This window comes from Microcebus murinus, chromosome X (assembly GCF_040939455.1).
Source record: "Microcebus murinus isolate Inina chromosome X, M.murinus_Inina_mat1.0, whole genome shotgun sequence".
NCBI classification, from domain to species: Eukaryota; Metazoa; Chordata; class Mammalia; order Primates; family Cheirogaleidae; genus Microcebus; species Microcebus murinus.
Window position 1 is genome coordinate 83056778 of NC_134136.1, and position 24184 is coordinate 83080961.

Here is a 24184-nt window from a genome sequence, read left to right on the forward strand (position 1 = left end):
GAGAAAGAGAGTAAACCTGGATTTTATGTCCAGTGAAACCATCATTTAATGGTAGTTTAAACCCAAATCCACTTACATCCCCAAACTCTTGGATCTATATACTTCCACAAGGAGAGAAATTAACCCAGACACAGCAATATAATAAAGGTAATCATGAAGCATTCCTCAAAAGAAACAATAACCTAAAATGAAATTTTAAAATAATCTGAAGCCAAAATAATCTTAGCATCTAACACAAAGTAGAGCAATTGAGAGAGAGAGAAAGAGAGAAAGACAAAGAGAGAGAGAGACATGGAGAAATGAACATGCTAAATTCATATCTTGTTATGGGGGAAATTATGGATATTGAAAGTTTGATCAGTACTAAGAAGAATAGATATGTGTATATGGATGTTCAATAAAATTATGTAAGTGTAGCATATAAATTTCAAACAAGAAGAGGAAAGTTGGATAGTTCTATAATGTATAGAAAAACAGGAAAAATAGTATCAGAATGAAATTAGTAAAAGAAACTTAAAATTATACAATGGAAGTTAGGATAAACACAGAAAAAAAATTAAAATTCAGCATGCAGGATGAATAGAAATTATAAAATAAAATGAGAGAAATAAACTCTATGATAATGATAATTGCTGAAATATAATTAGGATAAATTGATAAAATAGGATTAAAGTAGATTTAGCAACATGTTGGTGATATATACATTAAAAACAAAAGGATGCATAAGCTTAAAATGAAGAGACTAAAAATATAAAATATAAGACAAATATGAATAAAACACATCAGAGGAAGCAAATTTAATATGAGACAAAAATAATGTGTTATAAATGGATAATAAATACTGGGAAAGGGACAAGATTGAAAAGATATAACTGACACATTTATGTAAGATCCTAATAATAAAGCCTCAAAGTGTGTAAAATATAAATAACTATATATTATATATATATATATATCATATATGAACTATATAAGATAAAGGGAAAAAAAATCAACATTCTTGGAATTAGCAAACTTAGGAGATAAAAAGTAGTCAAACATTCAGAAGACTGAAGTGACCCGTAAGTGTGATCTGGTGGATATACATGGAATTCTGTGCTCCTCCTAACAGACATTCTCACACACGTGCATATATTTGTTTGCATTTGTGACTATGTCAATGTATGTGTGTATGTGGGCATAGCTTTCAAGCACACACAGAATGTTTACAAAACGTACCTTTCATAAATGGCACTTTTAAAAAGCAGCATCATTTAGCAATATAATCTCCGACCATGATTCAGTAGAAGTAGAAATCAGTAGTTAAAAACACTCAAAATGATGTTAGAACACTACCCTTGTGTATGTGTGTGTATGTGTTTGTGCCTTTAAGCTAAAGTGGAAACACAAAGTGTAACACTTGGAATCCAATGATAATTCTAATATCACTTGTGAAAATGTGTCAAAGGGGTCTGCAGAAGTGGTCACAGGGATGTTTGAAACTTAAAATACCTTTACAAGATACCAGGAAGGATTGGAAATAAATGAGCCACGGAGTCAAGTCAAGAAGGAATAATAGAAACAGAATAAACCCAAATAAATCAGAAAATAGGATCTGATCGAGATAACAGCTGAAGTCAGTGAAACAGAGAACAAAAAACAGTAGAACTTCTTACCAAAATGAAAGCCAGTTTTTTGAAAAGCTTAGTAATATAAACAAGCTTCTGGCTGATCAAGCGAAATTAATAAAAACAAATAATCTTGAAGGAGAAAGAGGGAAATCACTTTAAATAGCACCAAACAAAACAAAAATATAAAAATATATTTTAACAATATAAACTCTGATATTAAAAAAACTAAATTGAAATAGTTGACAAAAACAACACAGCAACTTGAACACAAAGAAATAAACAAATAAAGAAAATAAAGAAACTAAACTAGCAATAGTATTGAAGGAGTAATCAAAGATCTTCCACACAAAAACTCACCACCCAAGATAATTTTCACAAAATTTCTAGTAATCCTTCTTAGTGAAGTTTTCCCTAGAAAATATAAAATTAAAGAGAGCTGCCAAAATGTTTTTGTATGGATAGTTTAACTTTGATATCAAAAGCTAGTAAAGAATGTACATCAGAAAGTTATAAATCAAATTCACTTGTGAAAGTTGATGCAGACATCCTGCATGGAATGTTAACATATCAAACTTAATAGGCTAAGTGGCTGTTTTTAGAATGTAAGATATATTCCACTACCCTATTATAGAACACTATGCTATTTTTTGAAAGTTCCCTTTATGATTAAAAAGGGGTTATTTTCTAAATTCAATGATAATTGAAAAATCTGTTAAACTACAAAACCATAGGAATAGAAAAAAAAGAAAAAAACATATAAGCACAGAAATGACAAAAAATTTGGCAATATTCAATGCCTGTTATGATCAAAAGAAAACAAAATAAGAAATAAGAAAACTGGTGATTTATTTTATATAATAATGGCTGCATGTCAAAAAATCTCTCATCAACATTGCATTTATTAAAGAGACGTTAGACCCATTTCCTATAAAATCATGAATGGAGACCTAAGTTTGCACCAATAGTGTTCATCTTAGCACTGTCAATAGGCCATACAATGGCACAAGTTAAAAAGAAAATGAAAATTATAAGTATTAAACAGGAAGAGAGAAAAATGGTCATTATTCATAGATACTGTGATCATTTTTATGGAAACCATGTAATTTAACAGATAAGCCACTAGAAATAATAGAGAATCCAAAAAGATTGCTGAACATATAATCAATGTACAAAAAAACAGACATTCTTTTATACCAGAAGTAGGAAATGTAATTGAAGATATCATTTACAAAATAATAATAATAATAATTAATTAATAATGAATACACAATGCCGAAAGGCTTTCATAAAGCTAAAGTTAGATCCCAAGAAGTAATGAACCTTGTCAATTTACAGAAGAGATAATGAACTCCTGAAAGAGATCTGTTTTTCTCAAACCATCTTTCAACTCAACACAATTCCCAGCAAAGACAGAAGAATGTCGCAGAATTAGGCACATTGATTCCAGATTCTATAAGAAAGAATAAATGTTGAAGATGAAAGACAGAGGGGCATTTGTTCTATGTGATTCATACTTTACCTTGCAGGAAGAAACAACCCGTTGAACAGGACCACACAAAGCCCATAGACTGGCTTACGTATCTGTGATGGATGTTATTAACGGAAGTTTGTACATGTTTTATTTTTGCTTGTTCCTTTGTTTGTCGGGCCCCTTTGTGATTCACTCTCCCTCAATCTACTCTGATCCATGCCGTGGAAGGCGAACCAATAGGTTCACTCTTGCCTTCTGGCTTCCCCTTTTTGAAGATGCTAACAGGTGTCTGGAGGGCAGAGGAGAAAAAAGCCCTTATGTGTGACCTCCCACATAGATGGGTCCAGCACAACTTCAACAGGTGCCAGTAACTTCACGTAAGGGCTCCCTAATACAGCTACGCCAGGGGTACTACACAACAAGGCAGAAGAAGAAATAATTCTGTAAAGTACCATGGCTGCAGAGAAAACTGAAGTCTTCCTTTCAAAGAGAAGAAAAATAAAACAAAACAAAACAAAACAAAACCACTGGTCTGACAGCCAGGCTGTGATTCATATCAACTTAACAGGTAACTATTGTCAGCTATACTTGGTGTGGCACTGTCTCGAGCAGTTTGGAAGACCCCATTGGATGAACACAATCCTTGCCTGTCGATACAGTGCTATGACCAGTGCATATGGAAGGTAAGCAAGTCACCAAATGAAACAAAAAAGGCTGAAAATTGATGTGTGGCTACAATTGCTTTTAGTAAAGGGCTTTAGTGTGTCCTTATTTCATCGAAACATCTCTCTCTTCCCATTAAATGAAAACAAACACTATGATTACGAGTTTCATCTCTATGTCCAAAAGAAAGCTTTGCTCACCACATGGATCTCCAACCAGGATAAGTACAAAGTGAAGACATCAAAACAAAACCGTGTACAAATATGCAAACCAGGCTAATTTTTTTAAAAATCTCTCATCAACATTGCATATTGAAATGTTTTAAAAAAAAAAAACAACCCTATTTTGGCTTGAATGCAGATTTTTCAATTTATATGCCAACTCTGAAAGAAAAAAAGATACTGAATCTTCAAAATATCCCCCCCCACCCCATTTCTTTCTAAAAATGCCAATCTTGATTGGATTTTTGCCTACTCACTCACATAATGGCATTATGTATTTTACCATTTTGGAATTCCACATGAAACCCTGTGAAACAAAAAGCAAGTCTCCAGTGTGAATATATTTTGTTGTTGTTATAAAAAAAACAAAAAAAAACCTATCCATGAAAGCCAAAAGCTTGCCTAAAGCAAATACATTTTTGACACTAAGCTTTCTTTTTCTTTTTAGGACTTTGTGCTTTAACTTTTCCCCATTAAAACTCTGTTGCTGGTAGCATTAATTCTGTGTCATGCACTCGTGATAAATCATCACAGGTCTGTTTTCCTGCCTCTTCTATAAAGCTGGCAACAATGATGTTAATTGTGCATGAAAAATATATTAAAACAGTAAATCATCTCTATTTTCCAGCAGGAAGTGAGAAACAAATGGAAAGCAACAAATCAAATGCTCTTTCTCTTGGCCGTATTTGGCCAGAGGCCATTGTTTTAAAGGAAGAAAATTACTGCCTGTTTTCATCAATTAGGGTTTATTCTTTGGCTCTTGAATCTTATCAAGGACATATAAAATGCATCCCAAACCCCATGGTAATGATCACTGATTAATTTTGTTAATGATAGTGGAGAGTTTTCTTTTCACGGGGCATTCTTCATAGTGTTCATATACGTGGACATTTTTGTACCGATTGCATATGAAAGGGCCAAAACATTTATTTTTTTTTATGTTTTCTTCCAGCTATAATCACAGCATATTATAACAGAAGGCACTCTTAAAAAATTATTTCATATTTGTTGCTTCCTACCAGCTATAGCTAAATTCTGCTTTATACTCTATCCAATAGTAAATGGATTTTTTTTCTCTACAAAGGATGATAGAATAATCTTTTATTTTTTAATGTACCTATGGATAATCAGTCTTGCCATACAAGTCAACTTGAGAGAATACCAATAAAAACTGTTCTGCAGCCTAACTTAAGAAGCAAAACCGAATATCAACAATACCTACCAGTAGATTTATTTATACAAAAAAAAACAAAAAAACTAAGACAAAGTCTTCTATTTCCCCTGAATGTGCTACTTTCCCTTGTTTAAATATTCCATTTCTTGATAAATTGGCTTGGCATGCTAATTTTCTGATAAAGTAATCCATCGGTCAACTTGTTCTATAATTTAATCCATTTGCACTTCTTTGATGGCTCTTGGAAATGAGACAACATAAACTAAACAAATAAGTCTTCAGTGGTCAGAACTTCAGGCAGCGGACCAAGATAATGTAGGGGCAGATCACCTCTCTGCAAAATAAATCAAATTACACCCTCAAGATGTCTGCTCAGGCCAAGCAGAGCAAGTTAACAAATAACTGGCAGGCTGAGTCATTAATCTCAAAATGCAAATCAGGGCCTGTCATTTTGCTGCTTAAAAATGTTCCTTCATGGGACGGTAGCTGTGGACATGATAATCCCCAAACAGGATGGATGAGGTAATACATGCAAACCACCACGTGGGTGCTGGGGCACTCAGCGGACAGCCAAGAACGGTGGGACTCATTCCTCTTCTCTGACCCACTGGAGATCCACCACAATTCGGTACCCATCTGCTTTTGCAGGCTCCAGCAGTCCACCCTCTTCTGTGTTCCCCAAGCACAACAAAACTACTCAGGTCCTCTTTTCCTATCGACTTCTTCTGTTGTCTACCTCTACCCCCCTTGACCTAGGCACTGTTGGCATCTTGGGCGGAATAATTATGTATTCGTTCTGGCAGCTGTGTGTGCACCGTAGGATGTTTCCCAGCACCCCTGGCCTCTACCTTCTAGAAGCACACATTGCCCAGTTGGGACAACCATCTCTAGACATTGCCACCTATCCTCTGAGAGGGAAACTTCCCCTTCCCTAGTTGAATCTAGAGTAAGCATTAAGAGAATGATTACAAATGCATGACGCAGAGCCAAGTTTCTCAACCTCGACACTACTAAGTGTTTGGAACAGATAATCCTCTGCTGTGGGAGTCTGTCTTCTGCACTGTAGGATGCTTAGCAGCACCTCTGGCCTTCACCCGTACCATGCCACTAGCATCTTTCCAGTTGTGACAACCAAAAATATCTCCCAGGCATTTTCAAATGTCTCCTGCAGTGGGTGCAAGATTGTCCTTAGTTAAAAATCTCTGCTTGGCCTGAAAACATCCTTTCCAGTCTTCAAAATGCCGTTGGATATATCCCTGGCATTGATAAACTCATCCAAGAGCTCTAGAGAGAGTTGGCTGCCCTGTCTTTCCCTGACGACTTGGACTCATCCTCCTTTAACCAGCCTTGCCCACTGCAGGTCCCCAAGGTAGTGAGTGGCACCTCCTCAAAGGCAGCCGTGTAGGCATGCAGCTCTGCATTGAGCACACTGGGCTCACTGAGGAAGGGGGAGACAGTGTGAGTCTCCCTAAGATGATAAAAGGTAGGGAGGACATTGTGTGGGACTTGTCAGTCGAGTTGTGAACAGCGTTAAGTATGAAATGTCTCTGAGGTGATTCTGTTTGTGTCGAGCCTTGGGGAGCAATAGGGATTGGGATGTAGAAACAGACTATCTCCACAATCATCAGCATTATTATCCTTATCATCACAGTAATCATTTTTATTGCTGCCATCACCACCACCATGATCCTCACCATCATCATCATCACAGTCAACACTATTATCATCATCACTATCGCCATGCTCATTATCACCATCAGTACCACCATCGTCATTGCTGCCATCACTATCATTTCATCACCATCATCACCATCATCACATCATTACCATCATCACATCATCACCATCACCACCATTATCACCATCACCATTATCATTGCCACCATCATAATTACCATCATTATGGTAATTATGGTACCATAGTGGTACCATTATCATCACTATGGTAATCACCATCATTATCATCACTACCTTCACCATCATCACCACCATCATCATTATTATCACTATCATCACCATAACTACCATCATCACCATCAACACCACCATCATCAACACCACCATCATCATCATCACCATCATCATCATCATTACCATCACTATCATCACCATCATTACCATCATCACTATCACCATGATCTTCATCACCACCATCACCATTACCATCACTGTCATCATACCATCATCACATCACATCATCACCATCACCATCATTACCACCACCACCATCATCATCTCCACCTTTGCCATCATTACTATCACCACGACCATCATGACCATCATCACCATCACTATCATCACTATGACCCTCATGTAGCAGTACTAGTACCAACAATATAATTATCTATATCTATTCATATATTGGTTGGGTGTCCTTTGGCTACTGGGCTCTTAGTGTTTTCTTTAAATTGATTTGATTTTAAAGATCTATTGCTAATAATGCCTCATTGCATGTGTCTTAATTTAACTGAATATACTTTGAAGCTACTTTGTCTTGGGGGTCATTCCAGAAATTTATCTTTTTATAAGCTGTATGAACCATGATTTTAAAATAGGATTTTTTTTTTTGAGACAGAGTCTTACTTTGTTGCCCAGGCTAGAGTGAGTGCTGTGGCATCAGCCTAACTCACAGCAACCTCAAACTCCTGGGCTCAAGCGATCCTGCTGCCTCAGTCTCCTGAGTAGCTGGGACTACAGGCATGTGCCACCATGCCTGGCTAATTTTTTCTATATATATTAGTTGGTCAATTCATTTCTTTCTATTTATAGTAGAGACAGGGTCTCGCTCTTTCTCAGGCTGGTTTCGAACTCCTGACCTCGAGCAATCTGCCCACCTCGGCCTCCCAGAGTGCTAAGATTACAGGCGTGAGCTACCACACCCAGCCTTAAAATAAGATTTTATCATTTCTTTCTTACTTGTGTTCTAATGGCAGAAAGGAGTATCTGTTTTTACTTGGACTAAAAATAGCTCAGGCCCAATTTTCTGACTTTATGGTGATATATATATTTAAAATTTCTGTCATTATCACCTGCAGGGTCATTAAAATGCAGATTATTGGGATTTATCCCCCAATTTTGTGGGTCACTCGCAGCCTGGATGGAGCAAAGCAATCTGCACATGAAGAAAGTACCGGGCTAGTTTGAGAACAAGCACTCTATGACGTGGAACTGACATGGAACTTCTGGACTCTGCCCCTCATGTCTATGTGCTAACTAGAAGATCCCCACATGACTTCATGAAGGTATTCTTTCACAGCAGGTGTCAGTGAGCTTTAATATACATATAAAGGGCAAGAGAATACATATTGTAGACGTGGTGGGCCCTTGTGGGTCTTGGCTGTAACGACTCAGTTCTGCCATTGTAGGGGGAAAGCAGCCACAGCAATAGGGAAATAAATGGGTGTGTTTGTGTTCCATTAAACTCTTTTGCAAAAGCTGGCAGCAGAGTGATGGATTGAGTCTACGGGTTATACTGTGCATCCTCGCTTCACCTCTCTGAAAGGAGGTCAGACCCTCTTTTAGCTAAACACTGGGCCTTGTTAGGCCTCTCAGTTTTCCTAAGAGCACATCTGTCAATATTCTCTCTAGCTTAGCTGATGGCTGAAGGACGTCGCCCTGCAATTAACTGACCACACGCGCTGACTGCACTTCAGATGCTCGGCTGAGTGCGAGACTTCAAAGTCACTGTCACCCAAGTTCTTAAACGACGCTCCGCTAAGAGAATCAATACTGACGTCAGACTCCTCAATTCAGCCTTGAACATGCTCTTCCCTCTGCCTGAAATGACCCTACCTCCAGCAATTTGGTTAGTTACTTGTCCTTCAAATTTCTCCTTTGTGAATTCTCCCCCTCTTCAGTCCTAGACACACGCTCTCCCCAGATGTTCTCAGATCTCCCCACCGAGCTGCATGGGTACACTGATGAAGACTCCAGTTAGCTGCGCATCTTACCCTGTCGTCAGCTAAATTAAGAGGGAAGGGTTGCAAGGGACCACATTCAGCAATGTGACCCAACTACTAAAATAGGCTCAATACATATGCACTGAGCGATTGAAAAAACAGTACTGTTGCTAATGTCCTGGACTCATAGAGAAAATGTTAACAAATAACCCAATGAAACTCAACATAATAAGGATATTAATGGTGCCTACTTGGATTTACAGAGCTGCACAGAACTGAAGACCACATTTCACCATCAGCCTGAGAACCCGCCCTCCTCCTCACACTCTCACAAAGCAGTCCAGCGAGTAGGCGACAACTGACCGTGAACTCCTTTGTTTCTTGCAGAATCCCCGTAGAGAGGACTGAAAGCCATGCTGTCAGCCACTTGCCCAATGCCCTGCACTGAAACATTCCCTAAACTTTCACCCTGCTAAAGGCTTAGGCTGATTTCTTTTTTTTTCCAAATTCATTTTCACTTCCACCAGATCAACTCTCTAAATTAGCTCATCCTTCGGTAAGCCTGACCCTTTAGCCAGAACTCTTAAAAGAGCTGGCAGGCACAGCATGGTATGCACTGCCCTAAACAGCCGCCTTGATCTGGGCTCACGTTTTCCATCTGGAGTTACAGCTCATGCCATCTCTGATTTACCACCAGCTGACAGCTTCCAGACTCAGTAGCCTCGCAGAGGGTGGCTCCCCCATATGAAGCTGCCCGGATAATGTCCTAATAGAAGTGCCCTGATGTGTTAGATATCCCACTCATTTTATCACTATATGCCAGTAAGAGGTGCAGCTGCTTACAATCCAACAGCAATAACAGCAGCAACTCATAAGCAGCATCTGTCATTTCTGAATGCCCAGATTCTTCTTTTTAGCAGAAGAAAGGAGAAGGTTTCATGCACAACCCCCTGCACAAGTTCATCTCCTCTTCCGTGAAGCCATGCCATTCTTTCTTGGTTGCTTATTATCCGTCATATGAGCAGCAATGACAATGGACATAGATGGGCTTACTTGCTCGCCATTCAGTTTTCCTCTGGGGAACCACCTTACTTGCATCTACACTACGTTGGCTCCTGATGGAGTGGCTCATTCCCTTCTGCATCCTGTAATGTGCACCTAACCCAGGCACGCCATGTCAATCCAAGCATTTCTTTGCATTGCCTATGGAAATTGGTTCAGAGTTGGCCTGTGACCTACACTGGGCCAATAAACATTGTTCCCAGGCAACATGCTTCTCAGAGTTCAAGGATGATGTTATAGGCCAATGCCTGTGACCATCTGGGCCACCATGTGGAGATGGCTCTCAGAAGAAAGTCTAAAAAAGATGCATGCACCAAAAGTGCCATGTGAGTAATGGCAGTGATTAGACCCGAGGACACCATTTCTGAAACTAAATACCCTGCTAGAATTCTCTGCAAATTCAGGCAGGAAATCTCTCCTATTCCACTAAGCGCATTTAGCCTGAATTTCTTTCACTTGCCATCAACTCATTCCTAGGTAATTGTAGTTTGAAAAGTCTCAAAATACATATTCCTCCAACAGAGGAAGGTGGAAGTTGGGTTACAATATGGACAACTTTTGAAATCCTCGTTTGGCCTATAACGTCAGGTTAGTTATCGATGGCTTTGTAAGAAATTACCACAAACTGGATGGTTTCACAAGACATATTTATTTTATGACAGTTTTGGGGTATTAGGAATCCAGATGCAAGCTTAGCTGGGTCCTCTGCTTTGGGGTCTCCCAAAAGGCATGGATGAAGGTGTTGGGGTCTCATTTGAAATCTCAGTGGCTGGGGATAATCCACTTGCCAGCTCACATAGTTGTTGGCAGGATTCAGCTGCCTGTGGCCTGTTGGACTGAATGCCCCAGTTCCTTGCTGGCTGCTTTCTGAGGCAGCTCTCAGCATCTTGCCATGTGGCACGTGGACCTTTCCAACAGGGTCCCTAGTTTCATCAAGGTATGAAAACAAGAAGGCGATTGACCGAAAGGGTATGCTAGCAGGACATAAAGGTCATTAAATATGAAATGTGCAATGTCGAATCAAAAGTGTAGTTTATTATATCTTAAACAAGAACTGGTACAATTAACCAAATTATGTGCCTAAACTACTGACAACAGTTTTGCCATCTTAAAGGTAGCTTGTTTGTGCCAGCGATGAAGAAGCCTGGAGAGGGAATGGCGCTGAAATTGTGAAAGGCGTTTTTCACAGCTTGTTGAGCATTGAGTATTTTTCCTTGCAAGAAGTGGTCCAAAGCCTGGAAGAAGTGGTAGTCAGTTGGTGCAAGGTGTGGTGAATATGGTGGATGACAGAGAGTTTCCAAGTCCAGCCTCTGTAGTTTGAGTAGCATTGCTTTTTGCAACATGTCTTGCAAGAGGATTGGCCTGTCTGTATTGACCAATCCTGGCTGCTTAATCACAAGCGTCCTCATCATTTCATCCAGTTGGTTGCAGCAGACATCTGCTATAATGGATTGACCAGGTTTCATGAACCTGTAGTGGATAATACCAGCGCTGGACAACAAAACAGACACCATTAGCTTTTTTGGATGAATAATACTACAAGCTGACGCAGTCTAATCCTGGAAGTGGTACTCCATCATCTCTATCGTATTCCATCCGTTAGAAGAAGGTCCTATGTCCTTCCCATACTTGAGTGCAAGGGACAAGGAGTTCCACGAGAGCTGTGTCTTTTCACTTGGAAAATCCTAGCTTTGGGAAACTGGAAGCCAAGAGCTACTTCTCTGGTGAGCAGGAGGGGAGGAGACAGCCTAAGGACTGAAAAGAGGGCATCCCCAAGGTGAGAGCAGTGGACACTCAGAGAGGCTTTTAGAGAATGCAGATGACTATTCTGATTTCTGCCTTAGGCACATTGTGTAGACAGAAAATGCATAACCCAGGTTGCATTCATTTCCTAGGGAACTTTAGTAGCTATGCTTGGTGGTTTGAAACAAGAAGAATGTATTGTCTCATTGTCCTGGGGGACAGAGTCCAACATTAAGGTGTTAGCTAGGAAACCCTATTTCCAGGTAAGGTGACAGTCTTAGCTGCAGGCAGTCAAGACTTCAACATATGTTGTTTTTTTTTTTTTTTTAGGAGACACAATTCAACTCACAACACACGTCAACTCAAAACCCGTGATGAGAAAAATCTGCAAGATTGCCATCTACAATATGCCCTGTGAAGGTTTTTAAAACATTGATTCCAACCAATGTTCTGTGGTATTAAAATAATAATTTCAAAATCTTCATAGAAACTTTTCCTTTCAGGCTAGCACCTCATAGTACCTTCTCATAGCTATCCAAATTTAAATGATGATGATGACGATGATGATCAGAAATAACTACAAAACTTTAAATTGAATAAAATGCCAGAGGAAGCTCATTTTCCCCTAAGTCTAGAGAAACCTTTCTCTTATGATGAGCTCAATCCCTTTGAATTTCTTGGAAGTGATTCCTTCTCCCTTCCATTAAATTATAGTCTCCAGCATTTAAAAACAGGCAACCCACTGCTTTCTCCAAACTGCAAACCGATTAGTTCACTGGCCGTTCTAGCACACTTTCACTCAGCCTTCTCCGGTTACACCTCAGGGGCCTGGTATTTCAGGGAAAAGAGCAGCAAACAGGCTTCTGGGCTGGCTGGTAATCATCGTGCATTCAGCGTCCTCTGGGGAAAAGTGAACTACAGCAGCAAATGGCTTTGTCTTGTTGCAGGCTGACAGTCTGTTACAGGAAGTGGAGGTATCCTATTTTCTTTTACCAAGTCATATTATAAAATATATTACTTTAAAAAAATTTACAAAAGCATGTTGTCTCAGGCTCAATATCTACAAATCAAGAGTGTAATGCACTTGCAAAAAAAAAAAAAAAAAAAACCAACCAACCAAACAAATCTAACATAAACTTTGGGTGTATTCATAACATACAACCGATGAATGAGAACAAGTGCATGCCCTGTTGCTTGACCTCAGGAGTAACTGAGTGAGTCCGGGACCTCTGTGTATAATCAGTTTATGGCCTATACAAAGTAGGATAGCAAGAATGATGTGAGGGTCTCAAAGCCTCTTTGCAGGAGAAAGGAAGGCCTACTAAGGATGCTTGCAAAAGACTACCTGGAAGAAACATATTATCTTGTCTTCCAAGATTTCCACAGCCATCTCTTGGCAGAAGAAGGAAACCTTCCCAATTGCTTCAGCTCTATTGGCAGAGATTGCTCAGGTAAAGATCACCAACTCTTTCCAATAACGGAAGGAACGCCCTTACAAAGCTGCAACTGTCTTCCTTGGCCAGGTTCAACGAAGCTGGGTGCCCACGGGTTATTAGTTCATTCGTTGGTCCCATGCGTTCACACAGACAACACATTCCTTCACCTAGAACATGCTCTGGGCCTTCCAAAGGTTTATTGTGTGCTGGGGAGTGCGAACTTGTCAAGTCATGATGAAATTGAACTTCTGGTAACCCCAGGGGAAGACATTTCGGCTCTGCTTTAGAGTGTCAAAGAGTATAAACAGGAAAATATTGTATTTAGAAAGAGTTTAGATTAAAAGCCCACCAAAGCTCCTTCTCCTTAGAAGATTTTATAATTCTGTGATTACAGTCCTAGTTGATTCAACCGTGTACTGACAGGTAGATTTCCAATATACTATTCAGTACAACAAAATTCCTTTCTGCAAAAATGAAATATATATATATATACACACACACACACACATATATATATATATAATGTGAACATCCTTGTAGAAGGTGCTATGGTGAAATTTGATCTATTTTCAGATTTTTAGCTCAAAATAAAATATGTAATCTTCATTTACATATTTTTAACATTTTAATATCCTTAGAAAAGATGCAGTTTTCTCTCCAAGGTTTACTTCTCTATTTTTAAGCTTAAATTGCTTTTCTAAAACATCCCCAAATAATAATATTATAACTTGATTTTATACTAATTATCTGGATTAACACATTATGCATACAGAGCTATGAGAGTATTTTGCTAGCTTAAAAACTTGAGGGAGACTGAAAGCTTCCGGATTCATGATTTAAACACCAGGTGATAAAAAGCACATGTGAATTTGGTAAGAGCGGAACCTTGTGTTCTTTGATTTAACCTTGCAGGGTGTGCTGAGAAGAAAAATATGCATTAGAACTCATTTGGATGGAATTCCATTTACAAATCCTCCAATGTCAAAATGTAACAATGCAAAAAAACACCCAAGCGAGCACTTTGCATGTTAAATTATACTATCAACGCACCCTCCTATAGTTCTGTCATAGTTTTATCTCTCCCTTCTCCCCCATTTTGCGTTCTTTATGTCTCCCTGCATCGAAAGAAGCAATAAACAAGAAGCTCCGTTTTAAGGAACCTGGACAGCATTCCCTCATTGCACAACTATATGTGCATGTGCCTTGTACATTCATTCCTCCCCAGACTGGTGGAACACCTTTCTAGCAAGGGTTCTCCGTGCAAAGCTTAGACTTTTAGATTCTCCTCTACATCCCACCCCCCCCAACCTCCGAAATCCTAAAGCTGTCACTGAACACTTTGTTTCTAAAGAAAGTAAGGAATGGAAAAGAGAAGAAAGCATCAGAAGAGTTTGGGTTGGGATCAGGAGATCAATTGATTGATTGGCTTGAGTTGGGGCTGGAGTCCATTTGGAAGAGGCAGATGGGGTGTTAGGTGAATATATTGGAAGTTCACTTGTAGATCGAGTGATGGATTGTGTCGTAAAAGAGAGGGAGCAGGGTAGAACGTGGCCAAAGGAATCCGTTTTAAAGAAGAAGAAAAGGAGTCCTATCTCGTGGAAACCCACCACAAAAGCTCCTTTGCCTGAGATGCCGTCAATTCCTCCAGTGTTCTTCCTTTCTGATGGCAAACAGGAATCGTCCCCGGGGCAAACTTGAGGATTCCGCACACGACAACATTCACAGCAGACAAAGAGGGCTTCTTGCTCAAAGGACTCTTTATGACGCTTGGAGTTTCAGGAAGAAAGGCAGTGTGTAGTATTTTAGATGTTTTATAACTTGGCTTCTCCCAGAAAGTGGCAACATAGTTGATCTTAACTGAATCGTGGATATTTCTCCCACAATCTTCCGTCCTAAGGCACGCAGGCACATACACACACACACACACACACACACACACACACACACACACACACACACACACACACACAGACCAACCACAGACCACATACCAATGCTCACCTTCACCACCAAAAGTCTAACATTGCTCAAATCTAATGGAATTAAAAAAAATTTTTTTTTAATCTGCTACCACTTTCTAAGTTGTGGCAGCCTAGACATGCTTCTCCGAACCTCAGCACAGAATAGAAGAGTGAAATAATAAGATAGAAACCACACTGATTCATGGTTTTTTTAGTAGTAGTTAGTCCATGAATAGATTCACTCTCTCCTAGGCATTCTCTCTGGTGCTTTTGCCTTTAAGCTGACCGTGTGGCATGTGGATCTGATGGACTTATCTGAGAGCTGAGGTTTTATATCTCATAATGTCTCTGTGGTCCTCAACTCTGGAGCTCACAAGTTCTCAATTTCTGTTTGCTTGCATTGCAGTTTTACTGCTACCACAGTAAAGAAAGAGTTTCTTAAACATAAAGGAGAGAAGGTTAAACTAATTCATTATGAAAACCGCCTGGTGTAGGAGAACCAACAGACAGAGTAGGAAGGTGGGAACCTGTTCCCAACCGGGGTTTCTGCTTCCTGATTCAAGCAAACCAAGAACTCAAATTGTCCAGTGAAAGACAATGTAATAGGATTAACATTAAATTAACATAAAATCAAAGTCCTAAAGACATATTGATTATTTCTGTTTTATAATTATTTCCCATGTAGTGTAGCTTACCCCTCAAATCACTATAATCCTAAAAAAATATTCAGAGGATGTATAATTACTAATATTACTATTATTTTTTAATAGTTGAAGACACTAAGTATTAAAAAAGTTAAATGGCTTGTCTAAAATAACATGGAAAATAACTGACAATATTCCAAACCAGCAGTATCAATTGATAACAAAGAAAATTATAACAAGGTTTAGGAAGCAATTCTCTGCACAAGTAAATAATTATTCAAAATGGCCAAATATTCCACCAGACAAGTTGCGCCTAAAGTTTCTATCTTTGATAATGTTTTTAAACATTTCTTATGATACGCACCATACAACAAAATCAGTTTTTAATGTACTCTAGGTAATTTGAGTTTGTTCTAATTACGAAAAAAATCTAAATTGCAAATTGAATTAAATTAAGATTCAGGAATGGAAAATTATAAATGTAAAGGAAAATGTTCTTCTTTAGGTAAAGATTTTTCTTAGTTATTCAAGCAGGTATAATTCATACTAACAAAATCATATTATTCCAAACATATGTAATTTCTAAACCCTCAGTTAAGATTATTATTCTATGTTCCAATTGCTGAAAGCTTTTTTTTGTTTTTTGAACAAGGCTTTTAATTTTTATTCCTCAAAAAAGGTTCATTTTCTTATTTAGCTTTCTAGCTCTGTGCTTGTGCCTTCAACACCTTCACTACGATTTTCTGCTCCTCAATAAGGAAAGCACACTTGATCCTGTCACGAACACAGGTAGCACACATGGCACCACCATAGGCCCTGCTGGCATGTTTTTTTGTTTTAGACAACCTCATAAGAACTTTAGGTCCAACAGCAAGAACCCCTCGAAGTCTACCTGGGCACACACCACATGCGGATTTTGGTGCTTTCCCAGCCTTCTTGGTATAAAGGTAAACAATTCTATCACCAGGGGTGCGGGACAGCCTAGTTTTGTTAGAGGCTGTGTTGTAGGAAAGCCTACGGCGTTCTGTCAAACGTTGGACCATTATGAGTGCCCCCATGCTAGCTCAAAGGACTGTTCTAACAGTTCTTGGCTCTTCTTTGGCCACCGACTGTAAAGAGAATCTGCTGAAAGCTTTTTAAGCTGGGAGAGAGACACATGCCGCCAGAAATCCACTTCGGTTTAACTGTGTTCACAAAATACTAAATACTTTTCAATTAATCCACGTCAAGGAGATCTTTATTTAAAACTCTTTCGTAATTATCTTTACTCATAATCTATGTCTACACAATGTCAAACATCCGACTGACAGAAGAAAACTGGGATAATTTAATTATTTTCACGTAGTTTCATGTTGATGTTGATTGGTTAAAACATCTGTGCATTGTGCTAACATAGCTACATTTTCTTTCATTTATAACCTGGAGTCTGCCACTATCTGTATACACTTGGAATATCTGTGTCTAGACAGCAAGAGAAATAAAATTAATTTTTCCTTAATGTCACACCCAAAAAAGAGTAGTGTTACTGATTCTTGATGTGTTAAGGCACTTTTCCAGGAAGTAAATTTTTACTCCTCTCTTGGTGATTAATTCCTCTAAGTCACATATGCTAAAAATCCACTTGACAACTCAGGCTCAAAATGGCTAAAGTTAGTAGTAAGACAGTAATACTCAGCTCTTTGTGAAAATACTCTTCACTTCTAAAACCCTTTTTGTCAGAAACACACTGGGAGCTGTCAGAACTGATGAGGCTCTGGAGCTGTTTGGGGGAAGGGCACACTTCTACCACTGGCTTGGGTAAGGCAAAGTCATTCATTATTTGTAACCAAAATATCTGTGCCCCCATAATATCTTAAAATAAAAAAAGAAGAAGAAACGATGAAGCCCTCAATCTCATTTCTTAAGCTCACTCTCCACTAGCACAGTAAGCCAACACTTACATTACAAACAATAAAGATCGATTTATGCACTGGGTTTATATACATAAAAATACATAATGCAGGACTCAACTCTAATCTTCTTCTTTGTCCAAAAAATTCCTTTCTAAGGGGACCTGGTGAGTCACACCTAGAAATGATAAAATCTCAGTCAACAGGTTTTGATGATGTGGCTTGCTCCCGGACCTACTGCCAGTGTAGTATCACATGAAGGATAGAAGACCCTTATCTTAACTCAAGTCTTCCTTACCGCTGATTCCTAGTCTTTTGGATAAAGCCTGACTCTTTCAGCCAGTTGTCAACTAAAGAATCCCTGAATCCACCCATGACTTTTAAGCTTCTGCTTTGGGATGTCCTGCCTTAATCCCTAAACCCACCTGTAACCTGTAAACCCCTGCTTGGAGATGTCTCACCTTTTTGGGCCAAGCCAGTGTATGCCTTCCATGTACTGATTTATGAATTTACCTGTAATTCCTGTCTCCCTGTAATGTGTAAAACCAAACTATAACCCAGCAACAGCAAATCCACTTGCTGAAGGTCCTGGTCCTCAAATTTGGCTCAGAATACACCTCCTTAAATGATTTTACGGAGATTTTCTTCTTTTCCATTGACAATATCTATATTAGACCCAATAGACACATGCAATTTAGCTGAAATTTCCTGCTCCTTTTTTCTATTATTAATTATGTCCAACTAACATCAGATTACAGAATGGTTGTGTGTGCCAGGTGATATACAAAGCACTTTATATGGATCACAGTCTCAAACCACTCAGCCACCCCTATTTTACTCACCAGGAAACTGCCACACATCCAAGCTGGGTAACCTTCCCATAATCACTCATCTGCTAAGGGGATAAACTGGTGTTTTGACTCCAGCAAACAAGCTGTGGCCATTGCTCCAAGCTGAGCTAGGGAAGTTAACCAGATTTACATTAAAAAGGGTAAAGAACCACTTTGCTCAGCAAGTACCCCAGCTTAAGGTCTATAGGGAGGGAGTGGGGAGCCCAAAGGACTGCTGTCAACAGTGGCTGCTCAGTAGGACCATGAGACATCTACAGACGCACCTGTCAAAATGAGTGAGCTTCTACAGAGACCTTTGGGAAAAGAGAACAACTTGGATGTTTTGCTCCATGTCACGCAATGCCCTGTATTCTGGACGTCTGTTTCAGATACCTGGAACAAGTTAAACAGCCCTGCGTTACTTCCCTGTGTCCAATGAGTGTGTCTTTGCAATGTGATGTTTAGAACAGGTCGTCATTAGGCTGTATCAATATGGTGCACACAAGATTGTACATTTCCTCCGGTAGAGTTTGAGCTTCAAATCTGCAAAGTGAGAACAGATATTGTCTCCTTGATGTGCTTTGGCGGAAACAGCAAGCTCCAAGCACCTAAGAGTGTTTTCTACTAGTAATCCTTGCAGTAGGAGAGAAAGAAATGCACTAGAATCTCAGAATAGGTAGGGAGCGATAAGGCCCGAAACCAAAACATTACAGCGATTACTTGGATTTGTTTTAACTTATATAGTATATGCTTTATTATGAATTTCAAATAATATCAAAGGGTGGTATATAACTCTATTAGTTTTCTATCGCTGCTATGACAAATTTCCACAAACTTAGTTGCTTCACATAGCACACATTTATTATCTTACAGTTCTGAAGGTCAGAGTTGCACTGTGCTAAAAGCACAGGGTCACCAGAGCTGTGCTCCTTTCTGGAAGCTCTAGGGGGAAGGGACAGGTTTCCTTGTCTTTGCCACCTGGCTAGAGGCCAGCTGTATGCCTGTCTCCTGGGACACAACCCATGCTCAGTGACCAGGTGTATCTTTCTCACATTGCTTCGACTCCGATCTCCTCTTTTCCCTTCTGCTTCCACATTCAAGAGTCTTTGCTAATCTGTTCTACTCATCCAGATGATCCAAGATATAGTATCTCTATTTTAAGGTCTGCTGGTTTGCAGACATAATTCCATCTGCAATCTTAATTCCCTTTTGCCATTTGAAGTCATTATTTAAGCCAGATTATTGGAAAACGCAGGTGCCATGTGAGGCAGTCTATTCACAGGTTCCAGGGAGTAGAGTTTGCACATCACTTTAGGAATTATGCTGCCTAATATAAGAGGGGGAGGGGAGGGCTTGCAGAAATAACAGAAAAATACCTAACCCCCCAATTTCCCCAGTAACAGTTAAAGATCACTCCTGTGAGTTCTCACTAACAGGCACCCTGCAGGAGTTCTGTTTTGCACAACTGGCTGAATGGATGGAAAAGAAATCTAAATTTCTGTCTTTCAACATTGTTGTTTTGAAAATCTGCTCTTATAGAGTTCCTGAGTAAACAACAGGAGAATGAGCTACAACCTCAACCACATCTCCAAGGGCAGAGTCACTATCTCCTCCCGCTTAATCCCTTCTCCAAGGAAAGGCAGGAAGCCAACTCTTGGACTCTGGCATCCTGCAGTTTTTGTTATCTACCTGCTGCCCCTTTGCTTATCAACTGACAAGCATCACTGGTCTTTTTTTTTTTCTCTTTGTCCCCCTGAAAATCAGCAAGCCACTTGGCCTCACTGCTGGCATCTCCCTTCTCTTTCTTTGGGATCCCACGCCATCTCCCTGCTCTCTTCCCCCACTCCTTCTCTCCCCTCCTCTCTCTCTCTCTCTCTCTCTCTCTCTCTCTCTCTCTCTCTCTCTCTCTCTCTCTCTCTCTCTCTCTCATTCTTTCCATCCTTCTAAAGGATAAAATAAACTTTTTTACTTGTATATCTTAATTTCTGCATGAGAAATCTTTCTCCACCCTTATGTACCAGCCTTTCCACCCTAACACCTATGTCTCAAAATTAGCAATGCTTGTGTTCATTGCAGTCTCAGCATCTAAAGCATGCCTGGCACATAATAAATGCTCAAAAATACTCCTGGCAGTGGAGTGAAGCTGTACTCATAACCCTTTTATGAAAACTGTCCTTCCCTCCATCGCAACCATCTGGTATACCCAAGAGCAGCCCAGTCTTGTCTGTTCTGACTTTGGCCCAGGTGTGGGCTCCTGGATTGACTGAATCCACCGAAGCCCTGCCCTGGGATTTCTAACATGGACTTAAGAAACTTTATCCCTCATTGGTGGTGTTGAGAATTAACAGGATGCAACTTCCAGCAACTTCAGAAGACTTTCTTATGCCACCAAGTAGAGCAGACCGGCTTCCAGAAAGAAGCAAAGAACCAGACATGAAGATTTGTGATGTCCTTTGACTCCCTGTTTTCAGTCGCCTCCAAAGTCCAGTTGCTTCTCTATCATCCCCCCAATCCGGCTCCTCAACTTTTGCAATAACTTTCTGGTATCTCACAGCCCTTTTGATAGATTTCCATGTTTTCTCCCTCAAAGCCTGTTTGAAGCTAGGTAGTTTTCTACCATTTGGAAAACAAAGAAGTCCTGATGGATGCAGAATGGTGGACAAGTCTGTAAGGCTTTCAGAAAAGATGGAGGTTTTCAGTGATGCTATAAACTGTCTGCGTCTTGGATTCGCTCTAGTGTTATCTATAAGGGAAGCGGACTCATTTCATCGTAGAATCAAACGCAAAAAGGAGGCCCTTCTCTCACTGTTATTATTCCATTATCCTTGCATCCCAGAAAGTGTGGGACCCTAGAAAGCTTTAGGGTCAGCCACTACGATGCGTAGAGAACTCTCAGGACACAGTACTGCCAAACACAGCCGTAATAAACACGGTTGTTGTTCCCACTCCACACTTCACCCCTGAGCAGCCGCAACTGCAACTATCAGTGCCAAGTTGGTCGATGGACACAGAGTTCCATGTTCAAATTTCCCATTCAGTCGATCCTTTCTCTATGAAGCCTTTCCATGCCCCACACATCTTTCAGGCCCCCACTCAACCCTTTAGAGCTTCCACCAAGTTTTCCTGCAAGCAGCTTGTCCCTGAGAAGTGGCAGAACCTGCCATGTTCCCTAACTAGGACACTCTGGTTTCCTATCCCTAAGTTTATTAACTGTGCAGATCCAGATACTCTGCCTCTCTCTCTCTCTCTCTCTCTCTCTCTCTCTCTCACACACACACACACACACACACACACACACACCACGCAGATTCTAGCTCCATGCCTTCCTTATTACCAATGATACTATAGCCTCTGATTGGGTTGACTGATTTTGACCTATCCAAGCATGTAATTCAAGCTAATTAACTAGTCTGTCATCTAGACACCAAAGAGAAATTAATAATCCATGAAAACTTAAATAACAAAATCGGTAAAGTACGAGTAAGTTATAAAGAAACAAGCCTAAGTTTAGCAGGTCATAATGGAGCCCTTTCTTAAGTCATAAAATTGAAAGGGTCAGGTGTCACCCTGTGGAGGAAAGATGGGAGTGACACCTTGCATTCAAGGTGTCTGCCCTTTTCACATCTTCCTCTCAGTGGTTTTGCTGGCAAACAATTTCTCTTTCATAGAAACCATAATGGTATTTGTTTTTACCATTCTACAATGAAAAATACAAGGACAGTGACTTTTATTAATATTTATCTTTATAGCCCTATGATAGAGAATGCAAGGGCTGTCCTCTTCTAGATATCTTTCAAGGACAGGACATTAAGATATATGTCCGAGGATATAGAGAGGAAACAACAAGCTTAAGTTCACTACGTAGTGGCACTTTGGCTTTTTCTATTCCCTGAGGCACCCTGGACTTATCTACAGCTTTTCCTTTCTTACTGTTTGCATTTAACATGACAGCTTGTCTGGGCACTTTGTTCAAAATACGTCTCATATTTCTCCCTTCTGTATAATGCCAAAGGTTCTCATTAAGAAGCTGGAGCATTTCAATAGTGCACCTTTCTGTTTAGTCTACCCCATGATGGACTGGAATCCTAAATTGTGGTGTTGTCCCCTCGTGTATAAACTAATATGGACTTGTTGTTTCCAACGTGAGATTTGGACTTCTCAGCTTGACTTTTGCAATTTATGTCTCTTCTCTCTCTCTCTCTCTCTCTCTCTCTCTCTCTCTCTCTCTCTCTCTCACGCACACACACACACAAAGACACACTTGCTCGCACACACACACACAACCCATGCACATTCCGGCTCCATCCCTTCCGTGTTAACAACAATTGTACTACAGCTTCTGATTGGGTTGACTAATTTTGACCTTATTCAAAAAGCTATCCAAAGGTTAAACACGCAATTCAAGTTAATTAATTAGTCTGTCATCTAGACACCAAAGAGAAATTAATAATCCATGAAAACTTAAATAACGGACTCTGTATAGTTGGAATAAGTCATAAAGAAACAAGCCTACATTTAGCAGATCAAAATGCCAATTTATACCAGGAGATTCACCTTTAGGAGGACGTGGTTTATTTTAAAGGGAATAATAAAAATTATTTTGTTTTCTTGTAGAAAAAAATTTACATTTCACAAAACTATGATACTACAAAGAAATTTCTAACAGTTTTCATCATGCAAATTATTTAAGGATAAATATGTATCTGAAATACAGTCTATTTTTGTAATTTTGAGTACATTTCCACATTCTATGGAAGTAGAAATGTAGAAATTTGAGCCAATCTGATTAAGACAGAAAGACAAATATCTTAAAAAACAGAATATCAGAGTGGAATTTTGTATTCCAAAAATCGAATATTGCTGTCTCTACTGTTATATAAATGCACTGGTATGAATTAAGACACAGCCTCAAGAATGAGCGTGACTCCATAATTTTAACGTGTTGTGTGGAAGTGGAGTTCGTTCATTCAGTGAATAACCGATAATTAAACATCTAAACCTTCACATTGATTCTTAAGCTGATATAATCAAGAAAACAAACAAGGAAACAACCCCCTCCACCCACACAACTCCTGCACCAGTATGCTGCGAACTGTTTGCACAAAAACTCAGGCATATAGCTTTGAGCTCTCACCAGCAAAATTCCAATGTTTACAGATCGTGAGCAGATAGAGACTACCCTTTCAGCCCCTATTAGATCTCTGATTCCTTAGTTAAGACCCTGTGTGCATATTGCTCCATAAAGCCTAAACAAGTGGAACCGGGTTTATAATTAGGTTTAGACCCTTTTTCATTAGGTGGCATTGTACACATTTTTGTATTCCCTAAACTCCAATTCAATACCGGATCTCAATGAAATGGCCAAATTGTTTGTGGGCTCCATCCACACAATTGCACATATGTGGCTCTCTAATCAGGGAGGATATAGATTTTTTTTTTCCCACGGGTGGTCTCATTCAGTGCAGTGTCCCACCTGAGGGGGCATTCTGCTGGAAGTGCATTCATTGCTGGCAAGCTTAGCTGCATAAAATCACTAGCTTGCAGACACCAGCACATGGAATATATTCTGAAAGCCAGATAA

General features: G+C 39.6%; 2 protein-coding genes across 3 annotated transcripts in view; both read right to left on the reverse strand.

Annotated features, from left to right (window-relative positions):
* NLGN4X (neuroligin 4 X-linked) overlaps nt 1-24184 on the reverse strand; it is a 321699-nt gene that overhangs the window by 224985 nt on the left and 72530 nt on the right. The gene's annotated exons all lie outside the window — the stretch shown is intronic.
* On the reverse strand, nt 7951-20476 carry LOC105881035 (large ribosomal subunit protein eL34-like). Its single transcript, XM_075999323.1, has one exon. It carries the CDS (start codon nt 16940-16942, stop codon nt 16586-16588), a length of 357 nt encoding a protein of 118 aa, XP_075855438.1. The 5' UTR covers nt 16943-20476; the 3' UTR covers nt 7951-16585.

Bases quoted from the DNA above. Each gene is read 5' to 3' on its own strand.
- LOC105881035 (XM_075999323.1), bottom strand. From the start codon at position 16,942: ATGGGGGCACTCATAATGGTCCAACGTTTGACAGAACGCCGTAGGCTT.